Raw genomic sequence first — 23,308 nt, forward strand, 5'->3', positions numbered from 1 at the left:
CAACAGAGAATAAACATGTCGACGAAGTTAATTATTCTGTTGGCACTCTTAACTGTTTGCCATCAGTCTCAAGCTAAACCACACCTGGGCATTTTCCAGGGTTTCAATCCTTTGGAGAGCATCAAAAGTGCATGGCAGCGCCATGTTGCAAGATTTTTTGAACACTTGGAACAACCATCTGTGAAAAATGAAGCGGATCAACAAGAATCGCAACACATACCAGAAGAAGAAAAAAAATTATCATACAGTAAAAAGCATGAAGCGTCTGACGAAATATCGCAACCTATCCATGTTGATATATCTGTCACATCATCGGTTGGCGACGAATCCGATTCATCGACTGTACCTTCTTTAGTGGCCGCGGAAGAATTTAAATCGACATCCGAATCTAGTAACAGTGATAAATCCGTCGGAACGGCTGATTTTAAGCAGGTTCAAACGTCTACTCAGTCATCTGACGATGACCTGAGCAAGAAATGCATTATATGGTATGAGGATATGAGAAATAAAAAAACGACCAAATCATCATCGACAGACGCATCATCGGATGAGAAGGCTGCAGGCTCAGAAAAATCGAGTGAAAAAACCACAACGGAATTATCACATCAGGTAACTAATGAATCCTCTTCGGAGAGAGATGATAATGAAAAAACAACTGACCGAGTTACCAGGTCACCAAATAATTCTGAAGACACTGTAAACACTTCTGATCGAACGACAAACTTGGTCGACGGAACATCAGAATCTGTAATCTCAACTATGAAATCTGTCGATGAAGTTATTTCATCATCAGAATCATCAAAGTCCACTTCAGTAAGTAGGTCAGATGATTCGAGTACCAACTCACAGAAATCCGAAACGGTTGAGACGAACAAAAGTTACTCGGCTGATGGAACCTCTAAATCGTCCCGAAGTTATTCAAAGAATGAATCAAGAAATTCAAAAGCGACAAGCTCAAAATCTTCGTCAAGCAGCTCTAAGTCTAGCAACACGTCATCCAGATCCTCCTCAAGACACGAATCATCTCGAACCGAAGCGCAGATCGCCACAGGTTCTAAATCAAGTGCAGTCAGCTCAGAATCGTCATCGTTGTCTACATCCAACGAATCTTCGAATTTGTCTGAAAAAAGCTCTTCCAGTCATGGATCACACAAGATGAGCGATGCATCCTATGCAGTTGTGGACGAGGATACTGTACAACAGAAGGATCACGGCAGCAACCGGGAGCATTCTGAATTACATGAGACCGATGAACAAAGCTACTCCCGCACAGAAACCGGAATACATAACCAGAAGTCTTCTGATATTCGAAGAACTGAAAGCGAGAGCGTTTCGCGCCAGGAAAAGCTGAAGGAAGACGAAAGGTCCTCGAACTCATACGAAACTAGAGAACAGGTGGACTCGTACCAACACGAATTCGAAGAAAAGAAAAAATCCAGACAAAACTATGAGAAAGTAGAAGAAAAAGAATCGAACAGTAAAATTATTGAAGAGAACCAGAAGTCCTCCAAGACGTACGAATCTGTGGAGGAGACGAAATCACACAACCAAGTCATTGGAAAGACCCAAGAATCCTCCAAGACCTACGAATCTGTGGAAAAGACAGAATCACACGACCGAGTCGTTGAAGAGACCCAAGAATCCACCAAGACCTACGAATCTGTGGAAAAGACGGAATCACACGACCAAGTCGTTGAAGAGACCCAAGAATCCACCAAGACCTACGAATCTGTGGAAGAGACGGAATCGAACCAAGAAATAGTCGAAGAGACCCAAGAATCCACCAAAACCAACGAATCTGTGGAAAAAACGGAATCAAACCAAGAAATAGTCGAAGAGACCCAAGAATCCACCAAGACCTACGAATCTGTGGAAGAGACGGAATCACACGACCAAGTCGTTGAAGAGACCCAAGAATCCACCAAGACCTACGAATCTGTGGAAGAGACGGAATCACACGACCGAGTCGTTGAAGAGACCCAAGAATCCACCAAGACCTACGAATCTGTGGAAAAGACGGAATCACACGACCAAGTCGTTGAAGAGACCCAAGAATCCACCAAGACCTACGAATCTGTGGAAGAGACGGAATCGAACCAAGAAATAGTCGAAGAGACCCAAGAATCCACCAAGACCTACGAATCTGTGGATGAGACGGAATCACACGACCAAGTCGTTAAAGAGACCCAAGAATCCACCAAGACCTACGAATCTGTAGAGGAGACAGAATCACACGACCAAGTCGTTGAAGAGACCCAAGAATCCACCAAGACCTACGAATCTGTGGAGGAGACAGAATCACACGACCAAGTCGTTAAAGAGACCCAAGAATCCACCAAGACCTACGAATCTGTGGAGGAGAAGGAATCGAACCAAGAAATAGTCGAAGAGACCCACGAATCCACCAAGACCTACGAATCTGTGGAAGAGACGGAATCGAACCAAGATATAGTCGAAGAGACCCAAGAATCCACCAAGACCTACGAATCTGTGGAGGAGACGGAATCACACGACCAAGTCGTTGAAGAGACCCAAGAATCTACCAAGACCTACGAATCTGTGGAGGAGACGAAATCGAACCAAGAAATAGTCGAAGAGACCCAAGAATCCACCAAGACCTACGAATCTGTGGAGGAGACGGAATCGAACCAAGAAATAGTCGAAGAGACCCAAGAATCCACCAAGACCTACGAATCTGTGGAGGAGACGGAATCGAACCAAGAAATAGTCAAAGAGACCCAAGAATCCACCAAGACCTACGAATCTGTGGAGGAGACGGAATCAAACGACCAAGTCGTTGAAGAGACCCAAGAATCCACCAAGACCGACGAATCTGTAGAAAAGACGGAATCACACGACCAAGTCGTTGAAGAGACCCAAGAATCCACCAAGACCTACGAATCTGTAGAAGAGACGGAATCGAACCAAGAAATAGTCGAAGAGACCCAAGAATCCACCAAGACCTACGAATCTGTGGAGGAGACGGAATCGAACCAAGAAATAGTCAAAGAGACCCAAGAATCCACCAAGACCTACGAATCTGTGGAGGAGACGGAATCAAACGACCAAGTCGTTGAAGAGACCCAAGAATCCACCAAGACCGAAGAATCTGTAGAGAAGACGGAATCACACGACCAAGTCGTCGAAGAGACCCAAGAATCCACCAAGACCTACGAATCTGTGGAGGAGACGGAATCACACGACCAAGTCGTTGAAGAGACCCAAGAATCCACCAAGACCTACGAATCTGTGGAGGAGACGGAATCACACGACCAAGTCGTTGAAGAGACCCAAGAATCCACCAAGACCTACGAATCTGTGGAGGAGACGGAATCACACGACCAAGTCGTTGAAGAGACCCAAGAATCCACCAAGACCTACGAATCTGTGGAGGAGAAGGAATCGAACCAAGAAATAGTCAAAGAGACCCAAGAATCCACCAAGACCTACGAATCTGTGGAGGAGACGGAATCACACGACCAAGTCGTTGAAGAGACCCAAGAATCCACCAAGACCGACGAATCTGTGGAGGAGACGGAATCAAACCAAGAAATAGTCGGAGAAACCCAAGAATCCTCCAAGACCTACGAATCTGTAGAATCCAATACTGCGGATTCTTCTGCCTCCTCTGGGTCTTCTGAATCTTCTTCGTCGTCTGAATCTTCTTCGTCGTCTGAATCTTCTTCGTCGTCTGAATCTTCAGTGTCTTCTTCCTCTTCTGAGTTCTCCGAATCATCATCCAATCAAGATTCTCTCGAATCTGCCGAAAACGTATCCTCTGAATTTGTATCCAACGAAGGAAACTCCAGAGTGACCGAAACTGAATCGTACCAAGTAGAGGTCAAAGAGACCCAAGAATCCACCAAGACCTACGAATCTGTGGAGGAAACGGAATCGAACCAAGAAATAGTCGAAGAGACCCAAGAATCCACCAAGACCTACGAATCTGTGGAGGAGAAGGAATCGAACCAAGAAATAGTCGAAGAGACCCAAGAATCCACCAAGACCTACGAATCTGTGGAGGAGACGGAATCACACGACCAAGTCGTTGAAGAGACCCAAGAATCCACCAAGACCTACGAATCTGTAGAAGAGACGGAATCGAACCAAGAAATAGTCGAAGAGACCCAAGAATCCACCAAGACCTACGAATCTGTGGAGGAGACGGAATCACACGACCAAGTCGTTGAAGAGACCCAAGAATCCACCAAGACCTACGAATCTGTGGAGGAAACGGAATCGAACCAAGAAATAGTCGAAGAGACCCAAGAATCCACCAAGACCTACGAATCTGTGGAGGAGACGGAATCACACGACCAAGTCGTTGAAGAGACCCAAGAATCCACCAAGACCTACGAATCTGTGGAGGAGACGGAATCACACGACCAAGTCGTTGAAGAGACCCAAGAATCCACCAAGACCTACGAATCTGTGGAGGAGAAGGAATCGAACCAAGAAATAGTCAAAGAGACCCAAGAATCCACCAAGACCTACGAATCTGTGGAGGAGACGGAATCACACGACCAAGTCGTTGAAGAGACCCAAGAATCCACCAAGACCGACGAATCTGTGGAGGAGACGGAATCAAACCAAGAAATAGTCGGAGAAACCCAAGAATCCTCCAAGACCTACGAATCTGTAGAATCCAATACTGCGGATTCTTCTGCCTCCTCTGGGTCTTCTGAATCTTCTTCGTCGTCTGAATCTTCTTCGTCGTCTGAATCTTCTTCGTCGTCTGAATCTTCAGTGTCTTCTTCCTCTTCTGAGTTCTCCGAATCATCATCCAATCAAGATTCTCTCGAATCTGCCGAAAACGTATCCTCTGAATTTGTATCCAACGAAGGAAACTCCAGAGTGACCGAAACTGAATCGTACCAAGTAGAGGTCAAAGAGACCCAAGAATCCACCAAGACCTACGAATCTGTGGAGGAAACGGAATCGAACCAAGAAATAGTCGAAGAGACCCAAGAATCCACCAAGACCTACGAATCTGTGGAGGAGAAGGAATCGAACCAAGAAATAGTCGAAGAGACCCAAGAATCCACCAAGACCTACGAATCTGTGGAGGAGACGGAATCACACGACCAAGTCGTTGAAGAGACCCAAGAATCCACCAAGACCTACGAATCTGTAGAAGAGACGGAATCGAACCAAGAAATAGTCGAAGAGACCCAAGAATCCACCAAGACCTACGAATCTGTGGAGGAGACGGAATCACACGACCAAGTCGTTGAAGAGACCCAAGAATCCACCAAGACCTACGAATCTGTGGAGGAAACGGAATCGAACCAAGAAATAGTCGAAGAGACCCAAGAATCCACCAAGACCTACGAATCTGTGGAGGAGACGGAATCACACGACCAAGTCGTTGAAGAGACCCAAGAATCCACCAAGACCTACGAATCTGTGGAGGAAACGGAATCGAACCAACAAATAGTCGAAGAGACCCAAGAATCCACCAAGACCTACGAATCTGTGGAGGAGACGGAATCGAACCAAGAAATAGTCGAAGAGACCCAAGAATCCACCAAGACCTACGAATCTGTGGAGGAGACGGAATCACACGACCAAGTCGTTGAAGAGACCCAAGAATCCACCAAGACCTACGAATCTGTGGAGGAGACGGAATCGAACCAAGAAATAGTCGAAGAGACCCAAGAATCCACCAAGACCTACGAATCTGCGGAGGAGACGGAATCACACGACCAAGTCGTTGAAGAGACCCAAGAATCCACCAAGACCTACGAATCTGTGGAGGAGACGGAATCGAACCAAGAAATAGTCGAAGAGACCCAAGAATCCACCAAGACCTACGAATCTGTGGAGGAGACGGAATCACACGACCAAGTCGTTGAAGAGACCCAAGAATCCACCAAGACCTACGAATCTGTGGAGGAGACGGAATCGAACCAAGAAATAGTCGAAGAGACCCAAGAATCCACCAAGACCTACGAATCTGTGGAGGAGACGGAATCACACGACCAAGTCGTTGAAGAGACCCAAGAATCCACCAAGACCTACGAATCTGTGGAGGAGACGGAATCACACGACCAAGTCGTTGAAGAGACCCAAGAATCCACCAAGACCTACGAATCTGTGGAGGAGACGGAATCGAACCAAGAAATAGTCGAAGAGACCCAAGAATCCACCAAGACCTACGAATCTGTGGAGGAGACGGAATCGAACCAAGAAATAGTCGAAGAGACCCAAGAATCCACCAAGACCTACGAATCTGCGGAGGAGACGGAATCACACGACCAAGTCGTTGAAGAGACCCAAGAATCCACCAAGACCTACGAATCTGTGGAGGAGACGGAATCACACGACCAAGTCGTTGAAGAGACCCAAGAATCCACCAAGACCTACGAATCTGTGGAGGAGACGGAATCGAACCAAGAAATAGTCGAAGAGACCCAAGAATCCACCAAGACCTACGAATCTGTGGAGGAGACGGAATCGAACCAAGAAATAGTCGAAGAGACCCAAGAATCCACCAAGACCTACGAATCTGTGGAGGAGACGGAATCACACGACCAAGTCGTTGAAGAGACCCAAGAATCCACCAAGACCTACGAATCTGTGGAGGAGACGGAATCGAACCAAGAAATAGTCGAAGAGACCCAAGAATCCACCAAGACCTACGAATCTGTGGAGGAGACGGAATCGAACCAAGAAATAGTCGAAGAGACCCAAGAATCCACCAAGACCTACGAATCTGTGGAGGAGACGGAATCGAACCAAGAAATAGTCGAAGAGACCCAAGAATCCACCAAGACCTACGAATCTGTGGAGGAGACGGAATCGAACCAAGAAATAGTCAAAGAGACCCAAGAATCCACCAAGACCTACGAATTCGTGGAGGAGACGGAATCACACGACCAAGTCGTTGAAGAGACTCAAGAATCCACCAAGGCCCACGAATCTGTAGAAGAGACGGAATCGAACCAAAAAATAGTCGAAGAGACCCAAGAATCCACCAAGACCTACGAATCTGTGGAGGAGACGGAATCACACGACCAAGTCGTCGAAGAGACCCAAGAATCCACCAAGACCTACGAATCTGTGGAGGAGACGGAATCACACGACCAAGTCGTTGAAGAGACCCAAGAATCCACCAAGACCTACGAATCCGTGGAGGAGACGGAATCGAACCAAGAAATAGTCAAAGAGACCCAAGAATCCACCAAGACCTACGAATCTGTGGAGGAGACGGAATCACACGACCAAGTCGTTGAAGAGACCCAAGAATCCACCAAGACCTACGAATCTGTGGAGGAGACGGAATCGAACCAAGAAATAGTCGAAGAGACCCAAGAATCCACCAAGACCTACGAATCTGTGGAAGAGACGGAATCGAACCAAGATATAGTCGAAGAGACCCAAGAATCCACCAAGACCTACGAATCTGTGGAGGAGACGGAATCACACGACCAAGTCGTTGAAGAGACCCAAGAATCTACCAAGACCTACGAATCTGTGGAGGAGACGGAATCGAACCAAGAAATAGTCGAAGAGACCCAAGAATCCACCAAGACCTACGAATCTGTGGAGGAGACGGAATCGAACCAAGAAATAGTCGAAGAGACCCAAGAATCCACCAAGACCTACGAATCTGTGAAGGAGACGGAATCGAACCAAGAAATAGTCAAAGAGACCCAAGAATCCACCAAGACCTACGAATCTGTGGAGGAGACGGAATCAAACGACCAAGTCGTTGAAGAGACCCAAGAATCCACCAAGACCGACGAATCTGTAGAGGAGACGGAATCACACGACCAAGTCGTTGAAGAGACCCAAGAATCCACCAAGACCTACGAATCTGTAGAAGAGACGGAATCGAACCAAGAAATAGTCGAAGAGACCCAAGAATCCACCAAGACCTACGAATCTCTGGAGGAGACGGAATCACACGACCAAGTCGTTGAAGAGACCCAAGAATCCACCAAGACCTACGAATCTGTGGAGGAGACGGAATCACACGACCAAGTCGTTGAAGAGACCCAAGAATCCACCAAGACCTACGAATCTGTGGAGGAGAAGGAATCGAACCAAGAAATAGTCGAAGAGACCCAAGAATCCACCAAGACCTACGAATCTGTGGAGGAGACGGAATCGAACCAAGAAATAGTCGAAGAGACCCAAGAATCCACCAAGACCTACGAATCTGCGGAGGAGACGGAATCACACGACCAAGTCGTTGAAGAGACCCAAGAATCCACGAAGACCTACGAATCTGTGGAGGAGAAGGAATCGAACCAAGAAATAGTCGAAGAGACCCAAGAATCCTCCAAGACCTACGAATCTGTAAAATCCAATACTGCGGATTCTTCTGCCTCCTCTGGGTCTTCTGAATCTTCTTCGTCGTCTGAATCTTCTTCGTCGTCTGAATCTTCTTCGTCGTCTGAATCTTCAGTGTCTTCTTCCTCTTCTGAGTTCTCCGAATCATCATCCAATCAAGATTCTCTCGAATCTGCCGAAAACGTATCCTCTGAATTTGTATCCAACGAAGGAAACTCCAGAGTGACCGAAACTGAATCGTACCAAGTAGAGGTCAAAGAGACCCAAGAATCCACCAAGACCTACGAATCTGTGGAGGAAACGGAATCGAACCAAGAAATAGTCGAAGAGACCCAAGAATCCACCAAGACCTACGAATCTGTGGAGGAGAAGGAATCGAACCAAGAAATAGTCGAAGAGACCCAAGAATCCACCAAGACCTACGAATCTGTGGAGGAGACGGAATCACACGACCAAGTCGTTGAAGAGACCCAAGAATCCACCAAGACCTACGAATCTGTAGAAGAGACGGAATCGAACCAAGAAATAGTCGAAGAGACCCAAGAATCCACCAAGACCTACGAATCTGTGGAGGAGACGGAATCACACGACCAAGTCGTTGAAGAGACCCAAGAATCCACCAAGACCTACGAATCTGTGGAGGAAACGGAATCGAACCAAGAAATAGTCGAAGAGACCCAAGAATCCACCAAGACCTACGAATCTGTGGAGGAGACGGAATCACACGACCAAGTCGTTGAAGAGACCCAAGAATCCACCAAGACCTACGAATCTGTGGAGGAGACGGAATCACACGACCAAGTCGTTGAAGAGACCCAAGAATCCACCAAGACCTACGAATCTGTGGAGGAAACGGAATCGAACCAACAAATAGTCGAAGAGACCCAAGAATCCACCAAGACCTACGAATCTGTGGAGGAGACGGAATCGAACCAAGAAATAGTCGAAGAGACCCAAGAATCCACCAAGACCTCCGAATCTGTGGAGGAGACGGAATCACACGACCAAGTCGTTGAAGAGACCCAAGAATCCACCAAGACCTACGAATCTGTGGAGGAGACGGAATCGAACCAAGAAATAGTCGAAGAGACCCAAGAATCCACCAAGACCTACGAATCTGCGGAGGAGACGGAATCACACGACCAAGTCGTTGAAGAGACCCAAGAATCCACCAAGACCTACGAATCTGTGGAGGAGACGGAATCGAACCAAGAAATAGTCGAAGAGACCCAAGAATCCACCAAGACCTACGAATCTGTGGAGGAGACGGAATCGAACCAAGAAATAGTCGAAGAGACCCAAGAATCCACCAAGACCTACGAATCTGTGGAGGAGACGGAATCACACGACCAAGTCGTTGAAGAGACCCAAGAATCCACCAAGACCTACGAATCTGTGGAGGAGACGGAATCACACGACCAAGTCGTTGAAGAGACCCAAGAATCCACCAAGACCTACGAATCTGTGGAGGAGACGAAATCGAACCAAGCAATAGTCGAAGAGACTCAAGAATCCACCAAGACCTACGAATCTGCGGAGGAGACGGAATCACACGACCAAGTCGTTGAAGAGACCCAAGAATCCACCAAGACCTACGAATCTGTGGAGGAGACGGAATCGAACCAAGAAATAGTCGAAGAGACCCAAGAATCCACCAAGACCTACGAATCTGTGGAGGAGACGGAATCACACGACCAAGTCGTTGAAGAGACCCAAGAATCCACCAAGACCTACGAATCTGTGGAGGAGACGGAATCGAACCAAGAAATAGTCGAAGAGACCCAAGAATCCACCAAGACCTACGAATCTGTGGAGGAGACGGAATCGAACCAAGAAATAGTCGAAGAGACCCAAGAATCCACCAAGACCTACGAATCTGTGGAGGAGACGGAATCGAACCAAGAAATAGTCAAAGAGACCCAAGAATCCACCAAGACCTACGAATTCGTGGAGGAGACGGAATCACACGACCAAGTCGTTGAAGAGACCCAAGAATCCACCAAGACCTACGAATCTGTAGAGGAGACGGAATCACACGACCAAGTCGTTGAAGAGACTCAAGAATCCACCAAGGCCCACGAATCTGTAGAAGAGACGGAATCGAACCAAAAAATAGTCGAAGAGACCCAAGAATCCACCAAGACCTACGAATCTGTGGAGGAGACGGAATCACACGACCAAGTCGTCGAAGAGACCCAAGAATCCACCAAGACCTACGAATCTGTGGAGGAGACGGAATCACACGACCAAGTCGTTAAAGAGACCCAAGAATCCACCAAGACCTACGAATCCGTGGAGGAGACGGAATCGAACCAAGAAATAGTCAAAGAGACCCAAGAATCCACCAAGACCTACGAATCTGTGGAGGAGACGGAATCACACGACCAAGTCGTTGAAGAGACCCAAGAATCCACCAAGACCTACGAATCTGTGGAGGAGACGGAATCGAACCAAGAAATAGTCGAAGAGACCCAAGAATCCACCAAGACCTACGAATCTGTGGAAGAGACGGAATCGAACCAAGAAATAGTCGAAGAGACCCAAGAATCCACCAAGACCTACGAATCTGTGGAGGAGACGGAATCGAACCAAGAAATAGTCAAAGAGACCCAAGAATCCACCAAGACCTACGAATCTGTGGAGGAGACGGAATCAAACGACCAAGTCGTTGAAGAGACCCAAGAATCCACCAAGACCGACGAATCTGTGGAGGAGAAGGAATCGAACCAAGAAATAGTCGAAGAGACCCAAGAATCCACCAAGACCTACGAATCTGTGGAGGAGAAGGAATCGAACCAAGAAATAGTCGAAGAGACCCAAGAATCCACCAAGACCTACGAATCTGTGGAGGAGAAGGAATCGAACCAAGAAATAGTCGAAGAGACCCAAGAATCCACCAAGACCTACGAATCTGCGGAGGAGACGGAATCACACGACCAAGTCGTTGAAGAGACCCAAGAATCCACCAAGACCTACGAATCTGTGGAGGAGAAGGAATCGAACCAAGAAATAGTCGAAGAGACCCAAGAATCCTCCAAGACCTACGAATCTGTGGAGGAGACGGAATCGAACCAAGAAATAGTCGGAGAAACCCAAGAATCCTCCAAGACCTACGAATCTGTAGAATCCAATACTGCGGATTCTTCTGCCTCCTCTGGGTCTTCTGAATCTTCTTCGTCGTCTGAATCTTCTTCGTCGTCTGAATCTTCTTCGTCGTCTGAATCTTCAGTGTCTTCTTCCTCTTCTGAGTTCTCCGAATCATCATCCAATCAAGATTCTCTCGAATCTGCCGAAAACGTATCCTCTGAATTTGTATCCAACGAAGGAAACTCCAGAGTGACCGAAACTGAATCGTACCAAGTAGAGGTCAAAGAGACCCAAGAATCCACCAAGACCTACGAATCTGTGGAGGAAACGGAATCGAACCAAGAAATAGTCGAAGAGACCCAAGAATCCACCAAGACCTACGAATCTGTGGAGGAGAAGGAATCGAACCAAGAAATAGTCGAAGAGACCCAAGAATCCACCAAGACCTACGAATCTGTGGAGGAGACGGAATCACACGACCAAGTCGTTGAAGAGACCCAAGAATCCACCAAGACCTACGAATCTGTAGAAGAGACGGAATCGAACCAAGAAATAGTCGAAGAGACCCAAGAATCCACCAAGACCTACGAATCTGTGGAGGAGACGGAATCACACGACCAAGTCGTTGAAGAGACCCAAGAATCCACCAAGACCTACGAATCTGTGGAGGAAACGGAATCGAACCAAGAAATAGTCGAAGAGACCCAAGAATCCACCAAGACCTACGAATCTGTGGAGGAGACGGAATCACACGACCAAGTCGTTGAAGAGACCCAAGAATCCACCAAGACCTACGAATCTGTGGAGGAAACGGAATCGAACCAACAAATAGTCGAAGAGACCCAAGAATCCACCAAGACCTACGAATCTGTGGAGGAGACGGAATCGAACCAAGAAATAGTCGAAGAGACCCAAGAATCCACCAAGACCTACGAATCTGTGGAGGAGACGGAATCACACGACCAAGTCGTTGAAGAGACCCAAGAATCCACCAAGACCTACGAATCTGTGGAGGAGACAGAATCGAACCAAGAAATAGTCGAAGAGACCCAAGAATCCACCAAGACCTACGAATCTGTGGAGGAGACGGAATCACACGACCAAGTCGTTGAAGAGACCCAAGAATCCACCAAGACCCACGAATCTGCGGAGGAGACGGAATCACACGACCAAGTCGTTGAAGAGACCCAAGAATCCACCAAGACCTACGAATCTGTGGAGGAGACTGAATCACACGATCAAGTCGTTGAAGAGACCCAAGAATCCACCAAGACCTACGAATCTGTGGAGGAGACGGAATCACACGACCAAGTCGTTGAAGAGACCCAAGAATCCACCAAGACCTACGAATCTGTGGAGGAGACGGAATCACACGACCAAGTCGTTGAAGAGACCCAAGAATCCACCAAGACCTACGAATCTGTGGAGGAGACGGAATCGAACCAAGAAATAGTCGAAGAGACCCAAGAATCCACCAAGACCTACGAATCTGTGGAGGAGACGGAATCACACGACCAAGTCGTTGAAGAGACCCAAGAATCCATCAAGACCTACGAATCTGTGGAGGAGACGGAATCGAACCAAGAAATAGTCGAAGAGACCCAAGAATCCACCAAGACCTACGAATCTTTGGAGGAGACGGAATCGAACCAAGAAATAGTCGAAGAGACCCAAGAATCCACCAAGACCTACGAATCTGTGGAGGAGACGGAATCGAACCAAGAAATAGTCAAAGAGACCCAAGAATTCACCAAGACCTACGAATCTGTGGAGGAGACGGAATCACACGACCAAGTCGTTGAAGAGACCCAAGAATCTACCAAGACCTACGAATCTGTGGAGGAGACGGAATCGAACCAAGAAATAGTCGAAGAGACCCAAGAATCCACCAAGACCTACGAATCTGTGGAGGAGACTGAATCACACGACCAAGTCGTTGAAGAGACCCAAGAATCCACCAAGACCTACGAATCTGTAGAGGAGACGGAATCGAACCAAGAAATAGTCGAAGAGACCCAAGAATCCACCAAGACCCACGAATCTGTAGAAGAGACGGAATCGAACCAAGAAATAGTCGAAGAGACCCAAGAATCCACCAAGACCTACGAATCTGTGGAGGAGACGGAATCGAACCAAGAAATAGTCGAAGAGACCCAAGAATCCACCAAGACCTACGAATCTGTGGAGGAGACGGAATCACACGACCAAGTCGTTGAAGAGACCCAAGAATCCACCAAGACCTACGAATCCGTGGAGGGGACGGAATCACACGACCAAGTCGTTGAAGAGACCCAAGAATCCACCAAGACCTACGAATCTGTAGAGGAGACGGAATCACACGACCAAGTCGTCGAAGAGACCCAAGAATCCACCAAGACCCACGAATCTGTAGAAGAGACGGAATCGAACCAAGAAATAGTCGAAGAGACCCAAGAATCCACCAAGACCTACGAATCTGTGGAGGAGACGGAATCACACGACCAAGTCGTCGAAGAGACCCAAGAATCCACCAAGACCTACGAATCTGTGGAGGAGACGGAATCACACGACCAAGTCGTTGAAGAGACCCAAGAATCCACCAAGACCTACGAATCCGTGGAGGGGACGGAATCACACGACCAAGTCGTTGAAGAGACCCAAGAATCCACCAAGACCTACGAATCTGTGGAGGAGACGGAATCGAACCAAGAAATAGTCGAAGAGACCCAAGAATCCACCAAGACCTACGAATCTGTGGAGGAGACGGAATCACACGACCAAGTCGTTGAAGAGACCCAAGAATCCACCAAGACCTACGAATCTGTGGAGGAGACGGAATCACACGACCAAGTCGTTGAAGAGACCCAAGAATCCACCAAGACCTACGAATCTGTGGAGGAGACGGAATCGAACCAAGAAATAGTCGAAGAGACCCAAGAATCCACCAAGACCTACGAATCTGTGGAGGAGACGGAATCACACGACCAAGTCGTCGAGGAGACTCAAGAGTCCTTCAAGACTCAGGAAACCATCCATGAGACAGACTTACGCCGAGAGATCTCCGATGAAAACGAAGCATCATCTCATTCTCATAGAATCGAAGAACATTCTGAGTCACGTCAAGCGAGTTCCGATGAAAACCGTCACGCATCTTCAGTCAGTGACCACACATATTCCAATTCGAAAGGAACCGAAGAACACAGTTTCTCGCGCCAAGAGGCCAGCAAAGCAAACCAAGAATCGTCGCAGTCCCACGCTAGCGAAGAACGATCTGTCTCGCAACAGGCTGCCCGTGAACGCAGGCACGAGTCATCCACGTTCTCCGGATCTACCGAATCGTCCAGGGCCTCCTCTAGCAAGTCATCTTCGACTTCCTCCAGCAGCAGTTCAGCTTCGTCTTCCTCCAGCAGCAATTCAGCTTCGTCTTCCTCCAGCAGCAATGCAGCTTCGTCTTCCTCCAGCAGCAATGCAGCTTCGTCTTCCTCCAGCAGCAGTTCAGCTTCCTCTTCCTCTAGCAGCAATGCAGCCTCGTCTTCCTCCAGCAGCAGTTCAGCTTCGTCTTCCTCTAGCAGCAATGCAGCTTCGACTTCCTCCAGCAGCCAGTCAACTTCGACCTCTGTCGCTGATTCATCTGTAAAATCATTCTCCGAAGTGTCTAATAGCAACGAAGCTACATCTCAAGATACTGCGTCCTTCACTCGTGATCCTTTCACGACTTTGAATAAATTCTCCGAAAGAATCGCCTCTCTTAGCGAGTCTATCGCGGCATATTTTCAGGCTAAATCGCACGAAGCCACTGAAGGCGTCGAGAATATCGCTGCTAGAAAAGCTGACATCGTAGCGCAAATAGTGGAACTACGGGAAAAAGTTGAGAATGCTTTAGTGGCTGCAAAGAAAACTGGAGTTTTCATTTATATCTGCGCCGTCGAAAAGGTATCAGCTCAACTCAACGCATACGCTGGTTTGTTGACCAACTTTTCGCACAATGCCGGTTCACCAGTCGAAGTTCAGTCGCCATCTTCGTTACACAATTAGATGATGTCAGCTACAATTACTGAGCGATAGCGTTTGGAATGATTCAAATTAATATTTGACGTTAATTCTTTTCCATTTTTTGGTGAAAGTTTTCTAATGCGTCGCCAAAATCTTGAAAAGTCCGACTTTTTTTCATGCACATAACACGAATAGCCTTGTGCTCACCATGGGTTTAACGTACGTCATCTTTCCTGCTCGTAATTTTCTCCAATGATGCGACTTCTTATCGAAGTGCGACAACATTTGTTCCGTTGCTAGGTGCAAATCTGATTATTGTGATCACTTGGAAAAAATTCGCCGAGTTTTCTCCAAATACCTGCTATGTATGCTTCTGTCATCGTTTGCCAATAAATATATATCACAAACATACATTGTTTCTCCTTATAGCTATTGTATACGCTAAGGTGGCCTGAGATAAGGTTTGCGCTATTTACGGTGAAGTTATCGTGATCCAATTTTGGAACGGCTCATGATATCTCTAATTTTCTTCTCATCCCTCCTTATGTTACATCAAGCACTTTTTTTTACAGACGACATGAAATAAGAGGTATTTTCATCTGTTTTCAAACGAGATATATGACACCGATATCATGTACAACAACGAGAGAAGCACTTAATTATGGTTCTACAGCGAGTGCTAAAAAATTCTCTCGCTATCGAAATAATGTATAGACGCTACGTTTCTGGTCTCTTGGCGCCAGTTTTATAATCTGATGTATCAAATTTGAAGGATAATATCGCTAATTACTCTGTAAAAATTTTATCTAATGTATTCTGTTTTAAGGACACATGCGATTGGATAGCTCAGAGGTTGATCCCATTTTGATTTTCGAAGGGAATGGATTTCGGCTAAAACAGAATGTGAGAGGATTTTCGAGTTAAGGATGGACCAATGAAATAATTGTAAAGAATACAATTGCGGGTATGACGTTGACTATTATTCACAGCTGCAATACAGATGGATAAGAAATAGGTATTAATAGATACGCACTTTCAAGAGGTTTTCAAGCAGAGGATCCTGTAGGGGTGAAAAAAGATATGGGGCCTGCTCAGAAGCAAGTTTAGAGGATAGAATTTCATATGTTTGGGAGACATGAAGTTTGCGACAGTTTGTTACGTGTCATTTTTTCTCAGGGGGTTGAAAATACTTGTCGTTCGATTGTGAGCCCGATTTACTGGGATGAAAGTTGGCTAAAATCAAGGTGGTGTCGTAAATGAGAAAAACAGATTCAGTTTTCGGCTTCATTAGACTCTTGTGACGATCAGTTTAGTTGTGGAGGGTTTTGCATAGTGACAATTTGGCTGTAGGATCGTATCGGAATATTTGTCGTTTGAATTTTAATTAATAACGCTCGACTGATGAAAAAAATTAAACGCGATTTTAGATTGAAAGTACATGTGCACAGTATTGGCGGTGGGTTATCTAACTGTGACGCAATAGGCAGGTAAAATACTCGATAATATTTACATCCATCAAATATTTTCAGTTTTCAAAGAATCCCGCAACCGATTTCTGTTTGCTCGTTACCCAACAACGTTCCGTATAATATCACGTTGTGAGGAGATTTTTCGTCGGCATGACTGTGTGGGATTAACATGTTTGTTTTTTCACACTCCAGTAATCACACTCTGATATAAAAACGACGTCTGCTTTTATTGGGGAGCTAGTTTATTTAAATTAACAGCAAAGCTATTGAAGATGGCCAAATTTATTATTCTATTTGCACTCTTGTCTGTCAGCTACCAATTCCAGGCGAAGTCCTACCTTGGCTCCAAATGGTCTTTTGAAGCAGACCCAAACTCCAGAGTAATCCAAGCCCCAGTGCCCACGATATTTGTAAAATCAAATCAAGTGACTAGGCACCACATCGTTAGAAAGGGAGACTTACTTGAATCGTCATTTGAAGGAACCAGTCCAAACTCCATAGCCCCATAGAAAAATCTGTAGAGGTGACGAGTGAAGTAATATTTCAAAATACAATATTGTAAATTGATGGTCCACTGAGAGTAAAGAAGTAGATTTTATTATCAATCGGTAGATTTCATGTCAATCAAGGCTGTGAGATCATTTCAAACTCTCGGCTGATCATATTTCAGTGACGTCATGTTGACATGATTCTACCCACACTCTACAAATTAATTAAACCACCCCTGAAAAATTATCAGCAATAAAAAGTGATTACTATGCATTTTTGGTATCAATAATTTTTCTTTTTTTATTTATTTTCAGTTAATAAAACCTGTAGGTGAGTAACAATTGGTCACTCATGCAGTATAAACGTTACTCAATGGAAGCAGCATAGATAAATAACATATTTCACATATGTGGTGTAATAAATATCAATTTTTTATTAATTACATACATCCATGTGGCGCCAATTTTTATCAGCCTTCGGCTTGATAAAATGGACTAGATTTAGGTATAAGTGATATAGCAAACAGAATCGAATGTCCTTTTTTGAGCGAAACAACGAGTAAGCCAAGTGAAAATAAAAACATTAAAATTAAAAAAAAAAGGAATAACAATCACTGATCATCGTCGTAAGGTATCAACGGTACTCAAAAACATCCTTGTCTAAGATCATTAATTTTATATACGTTTTTAGGATTACGGCAATCACAAAATTGTGTAGTAGGTATCGATGTTATATTAGGATCATCGATAACGTAAGCTTAGGCCCCCAAAGATACTCGTCAATTTATACATAATGAGTTTTTAAATTCAGAAGTTCACCTTCGTGCTGTTAGGAAATTAAACAAGCGGAAAATAGTTGCTAGAATTTACTGCCAGAGTTACTTGTTTTTTTTTTTCGTCAATTCTGGAACCCGTTTATTACGTGTGTAAATCTCTCCCCTAAATTATTACGAGAATAAAGAATAGAATGACAATAAAAAAATAGAATTGAAAAAAAATACACAGAGTAAAATAAAAACAAGCTCGTATTGGATATATTTTTATGAAAGGAATGCGTGAACCAAAAAAATTCTCCAAAATTTCAATACCCTAGCGTTTTGGCTTCGGTGGTGCACGTGGGTTGGGTTTATTGTGCATCATATTTTGGCATTTTGGAATATGTCGTTCCGCTGCACCCTGATTGAATTTCCTTCCGCAGTGAGGGCATTGGATGTAATCGCTGGTATCACTCATTGGAGGCGGTGGCAGGTCGCTGAGTTTTCCTCCAGCCGCCAGATGAGCCTGCACCTGCTTCGCGGATCGAATGGCGTTGATAAAATCCTCGTGCTTCCGGCGCCAATTTGACTTTGGCTTCACTTCAGGCTTCTTTTCCTTTACGCGGCGCTGAAAATTTGAGAAAAAAGCCCCCGTCTTTTGTGTTAAAGAAGTCCACCTTTGCCCCTCCGAGAAATTAATTGGTCGTGATAAGATTGATCAAAGGTACTTCTGCTTTTTTTACGATTTCAGGGACTCGAAAAGGATTTATCATGGGCAGAGGAAGGGCATAGGATGGGACTTACGAAGTGCTTTCAAAGAAGATACTGACCTCTCCCTGACGTCCCGCAGGAGTTGCATTTTTTTTGGCAAAGGCTTCTAATTCAGTACCTTGGACGCGGTGCAAAACCGTGTCAAACTGTTTGCGTTTCTTTTGACCGGTTTTCGAGCAGATTCGTTCATGTAACGATATCCTGTCATCGGCAAAACGACGTCCGCACACTTTGCACGGCACCAGAGCATCGCTAAAACAAATAGTTATCAGATCAATGATTGGGTGGTTGTGAAAAACACTTGATGCATATCCTGTAGTAATACCTCACTCTCCGAGGATCCGAATTAAAAAAAAAAAAAATTGATACGGCGAGGATGTAAACGGGTCGCGGAATCCGACAAAAAAATTCATGGGACTTCGAGAACTTCGAAAAGTACATTTTCTAAATATTTCATGTGATTTTGAATTCATGAGATTCTAAAAGACTTCAATATTTCAAAGGATTTTGAAATGTTTCTATTAATTTTAATGAACAGAGTACTCATATCTCGACTCATATGTTAGAATTCAAAGTCGGTAATTTAAATATCTTAGTTGACCAACCTGCTCACGGTGGAAGGTCCGTTCCTAGCCGACATCGGACCTTTTTTTGCCGATGGAGAGGTGGCCCCGGATGATCTGTTGGGATTTTTCACCTTGGTAGCCATTCGCTGGGCTTGATTATCAGCAGAGGGAGTCCCTCGTGCTGAACTTGTGGTGCTAGAGGCCGTCGAAAGGGACGACGAAGGCCGAGTAGAAAGATTAACAGTTGCGGTCGGAGATGCTTGCCTTTGATTTTGTGTCGATGATGACCGCTGAAAATTATTGTAACGCACGTTCAAAATATTCCTCCGAAGGTGAGGATTTGGGCTTTAGGTAAATCTATGGCGAGACTTTTTGGAATCATATGGTTTTATTTTCCTTTTGGTCAAATGTTCCTCAATCTTGTGTCAGGTCGTTGTAACTTGAAAATTTGAAATTTTAGCATTACTCTAGCGACGAACGGACAGGTGTAAGAGATGGAGCATCTGGTTTTGGTGAAATACTGAAATTCGTGCAAATTTCACGTCAGAACATGGACGTGATTCTGTTCCGCCATATTGATATGTGAAGCACGATGATTTTCTGCTTTTTTCTGGGCTGTCGTTCTCTCAACAAACTTCACGATTGAGCTATGCAAAGTATCGCGGTTTTTTCGTCAATAAATTTAGTGTGGAGCACCGCTGCTCAGAAGAAAACAAGAACTCCGATGATGTCATCAAATCGCAAGGTCTTCGTAAAAAAGGCGAGAATGAATAAAAAAAAGTGCCGGAGAAAGGCATAAGGTAAAAAAACACCATATATACCTGGGTACAGCGCGAGCGCTTCAAAGTTGCGGACTGACCTCATGTCGCTTGTGTAGGATGATGACGTTAATTTCGAACTTAGCATGGTTGAATTACTATAATAGATTCTTCGACACAGAGAACTCAACCGAGAAACGAAACGAACAAAAAATGGATGACAAAGTTTGAAATTACCTCAGCTGAGAATTTCCTCGTGGATTCTCTATGAGTTTTTGGGGCAGCGTCGACGTTAACCGTCGCAGAGGGTTTGGCATGTTTTTCGGGAATCGTCGGTGAAGGTATTGCTGATTTTATTACGTCATCTGATTGCGATTTCGAGTCGCTTTCCGCGCTAACTCTTTCCTGACTTTTTTCCACGCCAACCAAATCTGACGATCTTCTCGTTGGCCTGGAAACCGGACTCCTAGCACCGGTGGATTGCTATGGATAAAAACGAAATTTTCAAAAATTCTTGAGTCTTTTTTCATCAAATTTCAGGTTCAAGTTTGAATTTTGTTGAATTCTAAACGAAGTGGATTTGGATATCTTACCCGAGACTGAGTATCGGGACTCTTCGACGGTGACGGTGGAGAGCTTTTTCTCTCTTTTGTTTTTACGATAGAGTTTGCAGACCTCCTACCAGTAGTTTCTGGACTGGGACTTTTCTGCACCCTGGGAAAATTTCTGACAATGAATTTGGTGGACGTTTGTGACTTTTCCGTTTCTTTCACAGCGGACTGAACTTTTTCATCACTTGGCAAAGCTGAACTAGGGGGTCTCACAGGTAAGTCGGGTTCTACCGTTGAATACTCCGGGCAGATTTCAGACTTTGAGGAAGGCTTCAGAGCTATTCGTTCCGGGGTTTTCGCTCGAACGGATTTCACAAGAAGTTCCGGTTTCGATCGTACCGTTTTTGATACTTCCGTCGTCTTCGATTTTGACAATGCGGGAGCTCTATGATCATTAACGGTATCGACCGTGTTCGCGTTTCAATTGATTTGTTTGTATATTTCTTTTTTCTTATTAGTTCAATTCCATACCTCGGTTAAATCGGATCGCAGATCAATGTGAGTACAAGCAATGGCAACGATTATGCTTTTAGTGAAATATTATCGCCAAGGTGAACAAAACATCATAGAGTATCTATCGTTCGAACAAAATCTCAAGTACTCGGACGTGAAATTTATTTGTCATGAGAAAATATTTTTTCTATAATCATTGAGAAGTCCGGTAGATACCCTGAAGAAGCGAATTAGTGGTCGTCCCGTAAGTCAAAAATCGAAATTTCTATGCCTACATGTACGTGACCATACCTATGTGTTTAAACGCTCAGAGAATTCTGTTGATTCGGAAGAAATTCTGATAAAATAATGCAAGGATTAACTGCGTAATTTAGAAGCCCATGAGGAAAGCTGCGTGATCGTTGGACTTTGGATAAAAGGTGTCATAATAACAGTTGGTTTCCCCAGGAAAGAAGACACCACACTTCGGTAACCTTGAAATGGCGTATTATCTTAAACACTGACCTTGAATTGGCGAGCTTAGAAGCTGGGAACATTGGTTCCGACCGTTTGGATCGATTAGTCGTCGTGTTGATGACCGCATTGTTTCTCTTCGCGTTGGAATTTTTGAATCTCTCCAGTCTAGCTTCTGCTTGTGATAGTTTCCTCGTGCTCGCCGCAGGTTTTCTCGGCAAAAGTTTATCGGGTACGTCGATCATTAAATCATCCGGGAATTGCTCGTTGTTGAGATCGTTGTTGACTCGGTGTCTGAGATTTTTGTCATACTCCATCAAATGAATTTTCGCTAACATGCGATTTCTCTCTATCGTATCTTCGTCGAGTATCTCCTCGATTCGAACCTTTAGAATCGGAAGATTAGAACTGAATAATCTATGAACATCCCGGTCTCATATTTCAATCGACATGAAAATGAAAATTACAGTCTTCCATTGATGTGTTCGATATACATACTCACTCCGTTCTGACTTTGGCCGTGATTATTTCCGCCGATGTATTTCCCATTTCGATTTTCGTTACCGAAATTATCAACGTTATCGAAACCCTCCCGACTGACCTCTTCGTGGTAAGAGATGATCGGTTTTCCATTATTAACGTTGCTGTTGACGTCAGCTCGCGCCGTTCGTCTGACCGTAACAGTTTGCCGCGTTACTGTTCCATTCTGATGATTTTTTGAAGGTACGTGGCCATTGTTCGAAATATCTATTTGTTTTTTGTTTGATTTGTTGTCCAATGGTTCGAGTGGGTAACTTCTGTCGATACCTTTGACGGTCGTCTGGCGTCGTTCATCGAACATTTGTCGTACCTGGACGAGTTGTTAAAATGCAACTCAAGATTGGTTTCTTTCAAATTGCGGAAGATGTGAAAATTGGAAAATTAATCAACTGAAATCGCACCTTTCCTCCTTGAGTCGTGCTACTCGTGTGGGTCGTTGTCGTTGTTCTCGTAACGGAATGTTGTTGAGAAACGGACGAAGATCCATTTGATCCGGCGCTACCTCTTTGGACGACTTGGTAGGCTCTTTGCTGTTGCTGGTCGTAGAGTTGCAACAATTTTTGCTCTTTTTCCTGCATCTGTTTCTGCTGGAAGCGAGCCTGTTATCAAAATTTTTATCGGTGTTAAAACCACCCGTCCGAGTTAATCGGCGAAAATTATTTCAATGAGATTACGTCAAGAGTTGAGAAGCGGACAAATATTTGTCAGTCAGTAATACAATATGTTATTCGATTACGGAGATCTGGTGCAATTTTACTCGAGGCACAATATTTTCCAACTATGTCCTTTCCTCGCGAGCTATTTATAAGCCATGCAATGCCTGTATGCATACGTATGGAATCGGTCGTACTATAGAAGTAGATGAAGTAGTCCGCATGCCTCTAGAGGGTCTATAAATTGTAAGCGGGTCAGACACTAGACAAGATAGAGGTTGAAGATAATTACCGCCTACAATAATTAATTGATAACGCAGTTGAATCCTTATACTTTGGCGACCATACTGTACGAATGAAAAAAAAAAAATCGGCCCAATATAGGGATAACAATTTTTGCACGCCATGTTAATTTCAATCGTGGTTTCTCAAGT

The 23,308-nt window shown here is 44.9% G+C and overlaps 2 protein-coding genes across 5 annotated transcripts in view; one reads left to right on the plus strand and one right to left on the minus strand.

The window, feature by feature from the left end:
- On the plus strand, nucleotides 1-15,766 carry LOC105689281 (serine-rich adhesin for platelets-like). The gene is made up of 2 exons (XM_048650420.1): nucleotides 1-1,798; nucleotides 14,186-15,766. Exons 1-2 carry the CDS (start codon nucleotides 16-18, stop codon nucleotides 15,397-15,399), a joined length of 2,997 nt encoding a protein of 998 aa, XP_048506377.1. The 5' UTR covers nucleotides 1-15; the 3' UTR covers nucleotides 15,400-15,766.
- Nucleotides 15,437-23,308, minus strand: part of LOC105689508 (muscle M-line assembly protein unc-89-like) — a 13,334-nt gene continuing 5,462 nt past the window's right edge. For 2 of the 4 annotated variants that reach the window (XM_048650422.1, XM_048650421.1), the window contains 8 exons: nucleotides 22,623-22,820; nucleotides 22,184-22,531; nucleotides 21,733-22,067; nucleotides 20,758-21,160; nucleotides 20,402-20,647; nucleotides 19,446-19,696; nucleotides 18,900-19,092; nucleotides 15,437-18,697 (listed from right to left, as the gene is read on the minus strand). In XM_048650422.1, the coding sequence (XP_048506379.1) occupies nucleotides 18,404-18,697; nucleotides 18,900-19,092; nucleotides 19,446-19,696; nucleotides 20,402-20,647; nucleotides 20,758-21,160; nucleotides 21,733-22,067; nucleotides 22,184-22,531; nucleotides 22,623-22,820 (2,268 nt within the window). In that variant the 3' untranslated portion in view covers nucleotides 15,437-18,403. The remainder of the gene's footprint in view (nucleotides 18,698-18,899; nucleotides 19,093-19,445; nucleotides 19,697-20,401; nucleotides 20,648-20,757; nucleotides 21,161-21,732; nucleotides 22,068-22,183; nucleotides 22,532-22,622; nucleotides 22,821-23,308) is intronic. The other 2 variants (XM_048650423.1, XM_012406566.3) reach the window with 2 other exon arrangements.

Source organism: Athalia rosae, chromosome 2 (genome assembly GCF_917208135.1).
Source record: "Athalia rosae chromosome 2, iyAthRosa1.1, whole genome shotgun sequence".
NCBI classification, from domain to species: domain Eukaryota; kingdom Metazoa; phylum Arthropoda; class Insecta; order Hymenoptera; family Athaliidae; genus Athalia; species Athalia rosae.

Bases quoted from the DNA above. Each gene is read 5' to 3' on its own strand.
- LOC105689281 (XM_048650420.1), top strand. From the start codon at position 16: ATGTCGACGAAGTTAATTATTCTGTTGGCACTCTTAACTGTTTGCCAT. The intron at 1,799-14,185 runs CTGTGGAAAAAA...AGACCTACGAAT, and splicing joins ATCCACCAAAACCAACGAAT to CTGTGGAGGAGACGGAATCA.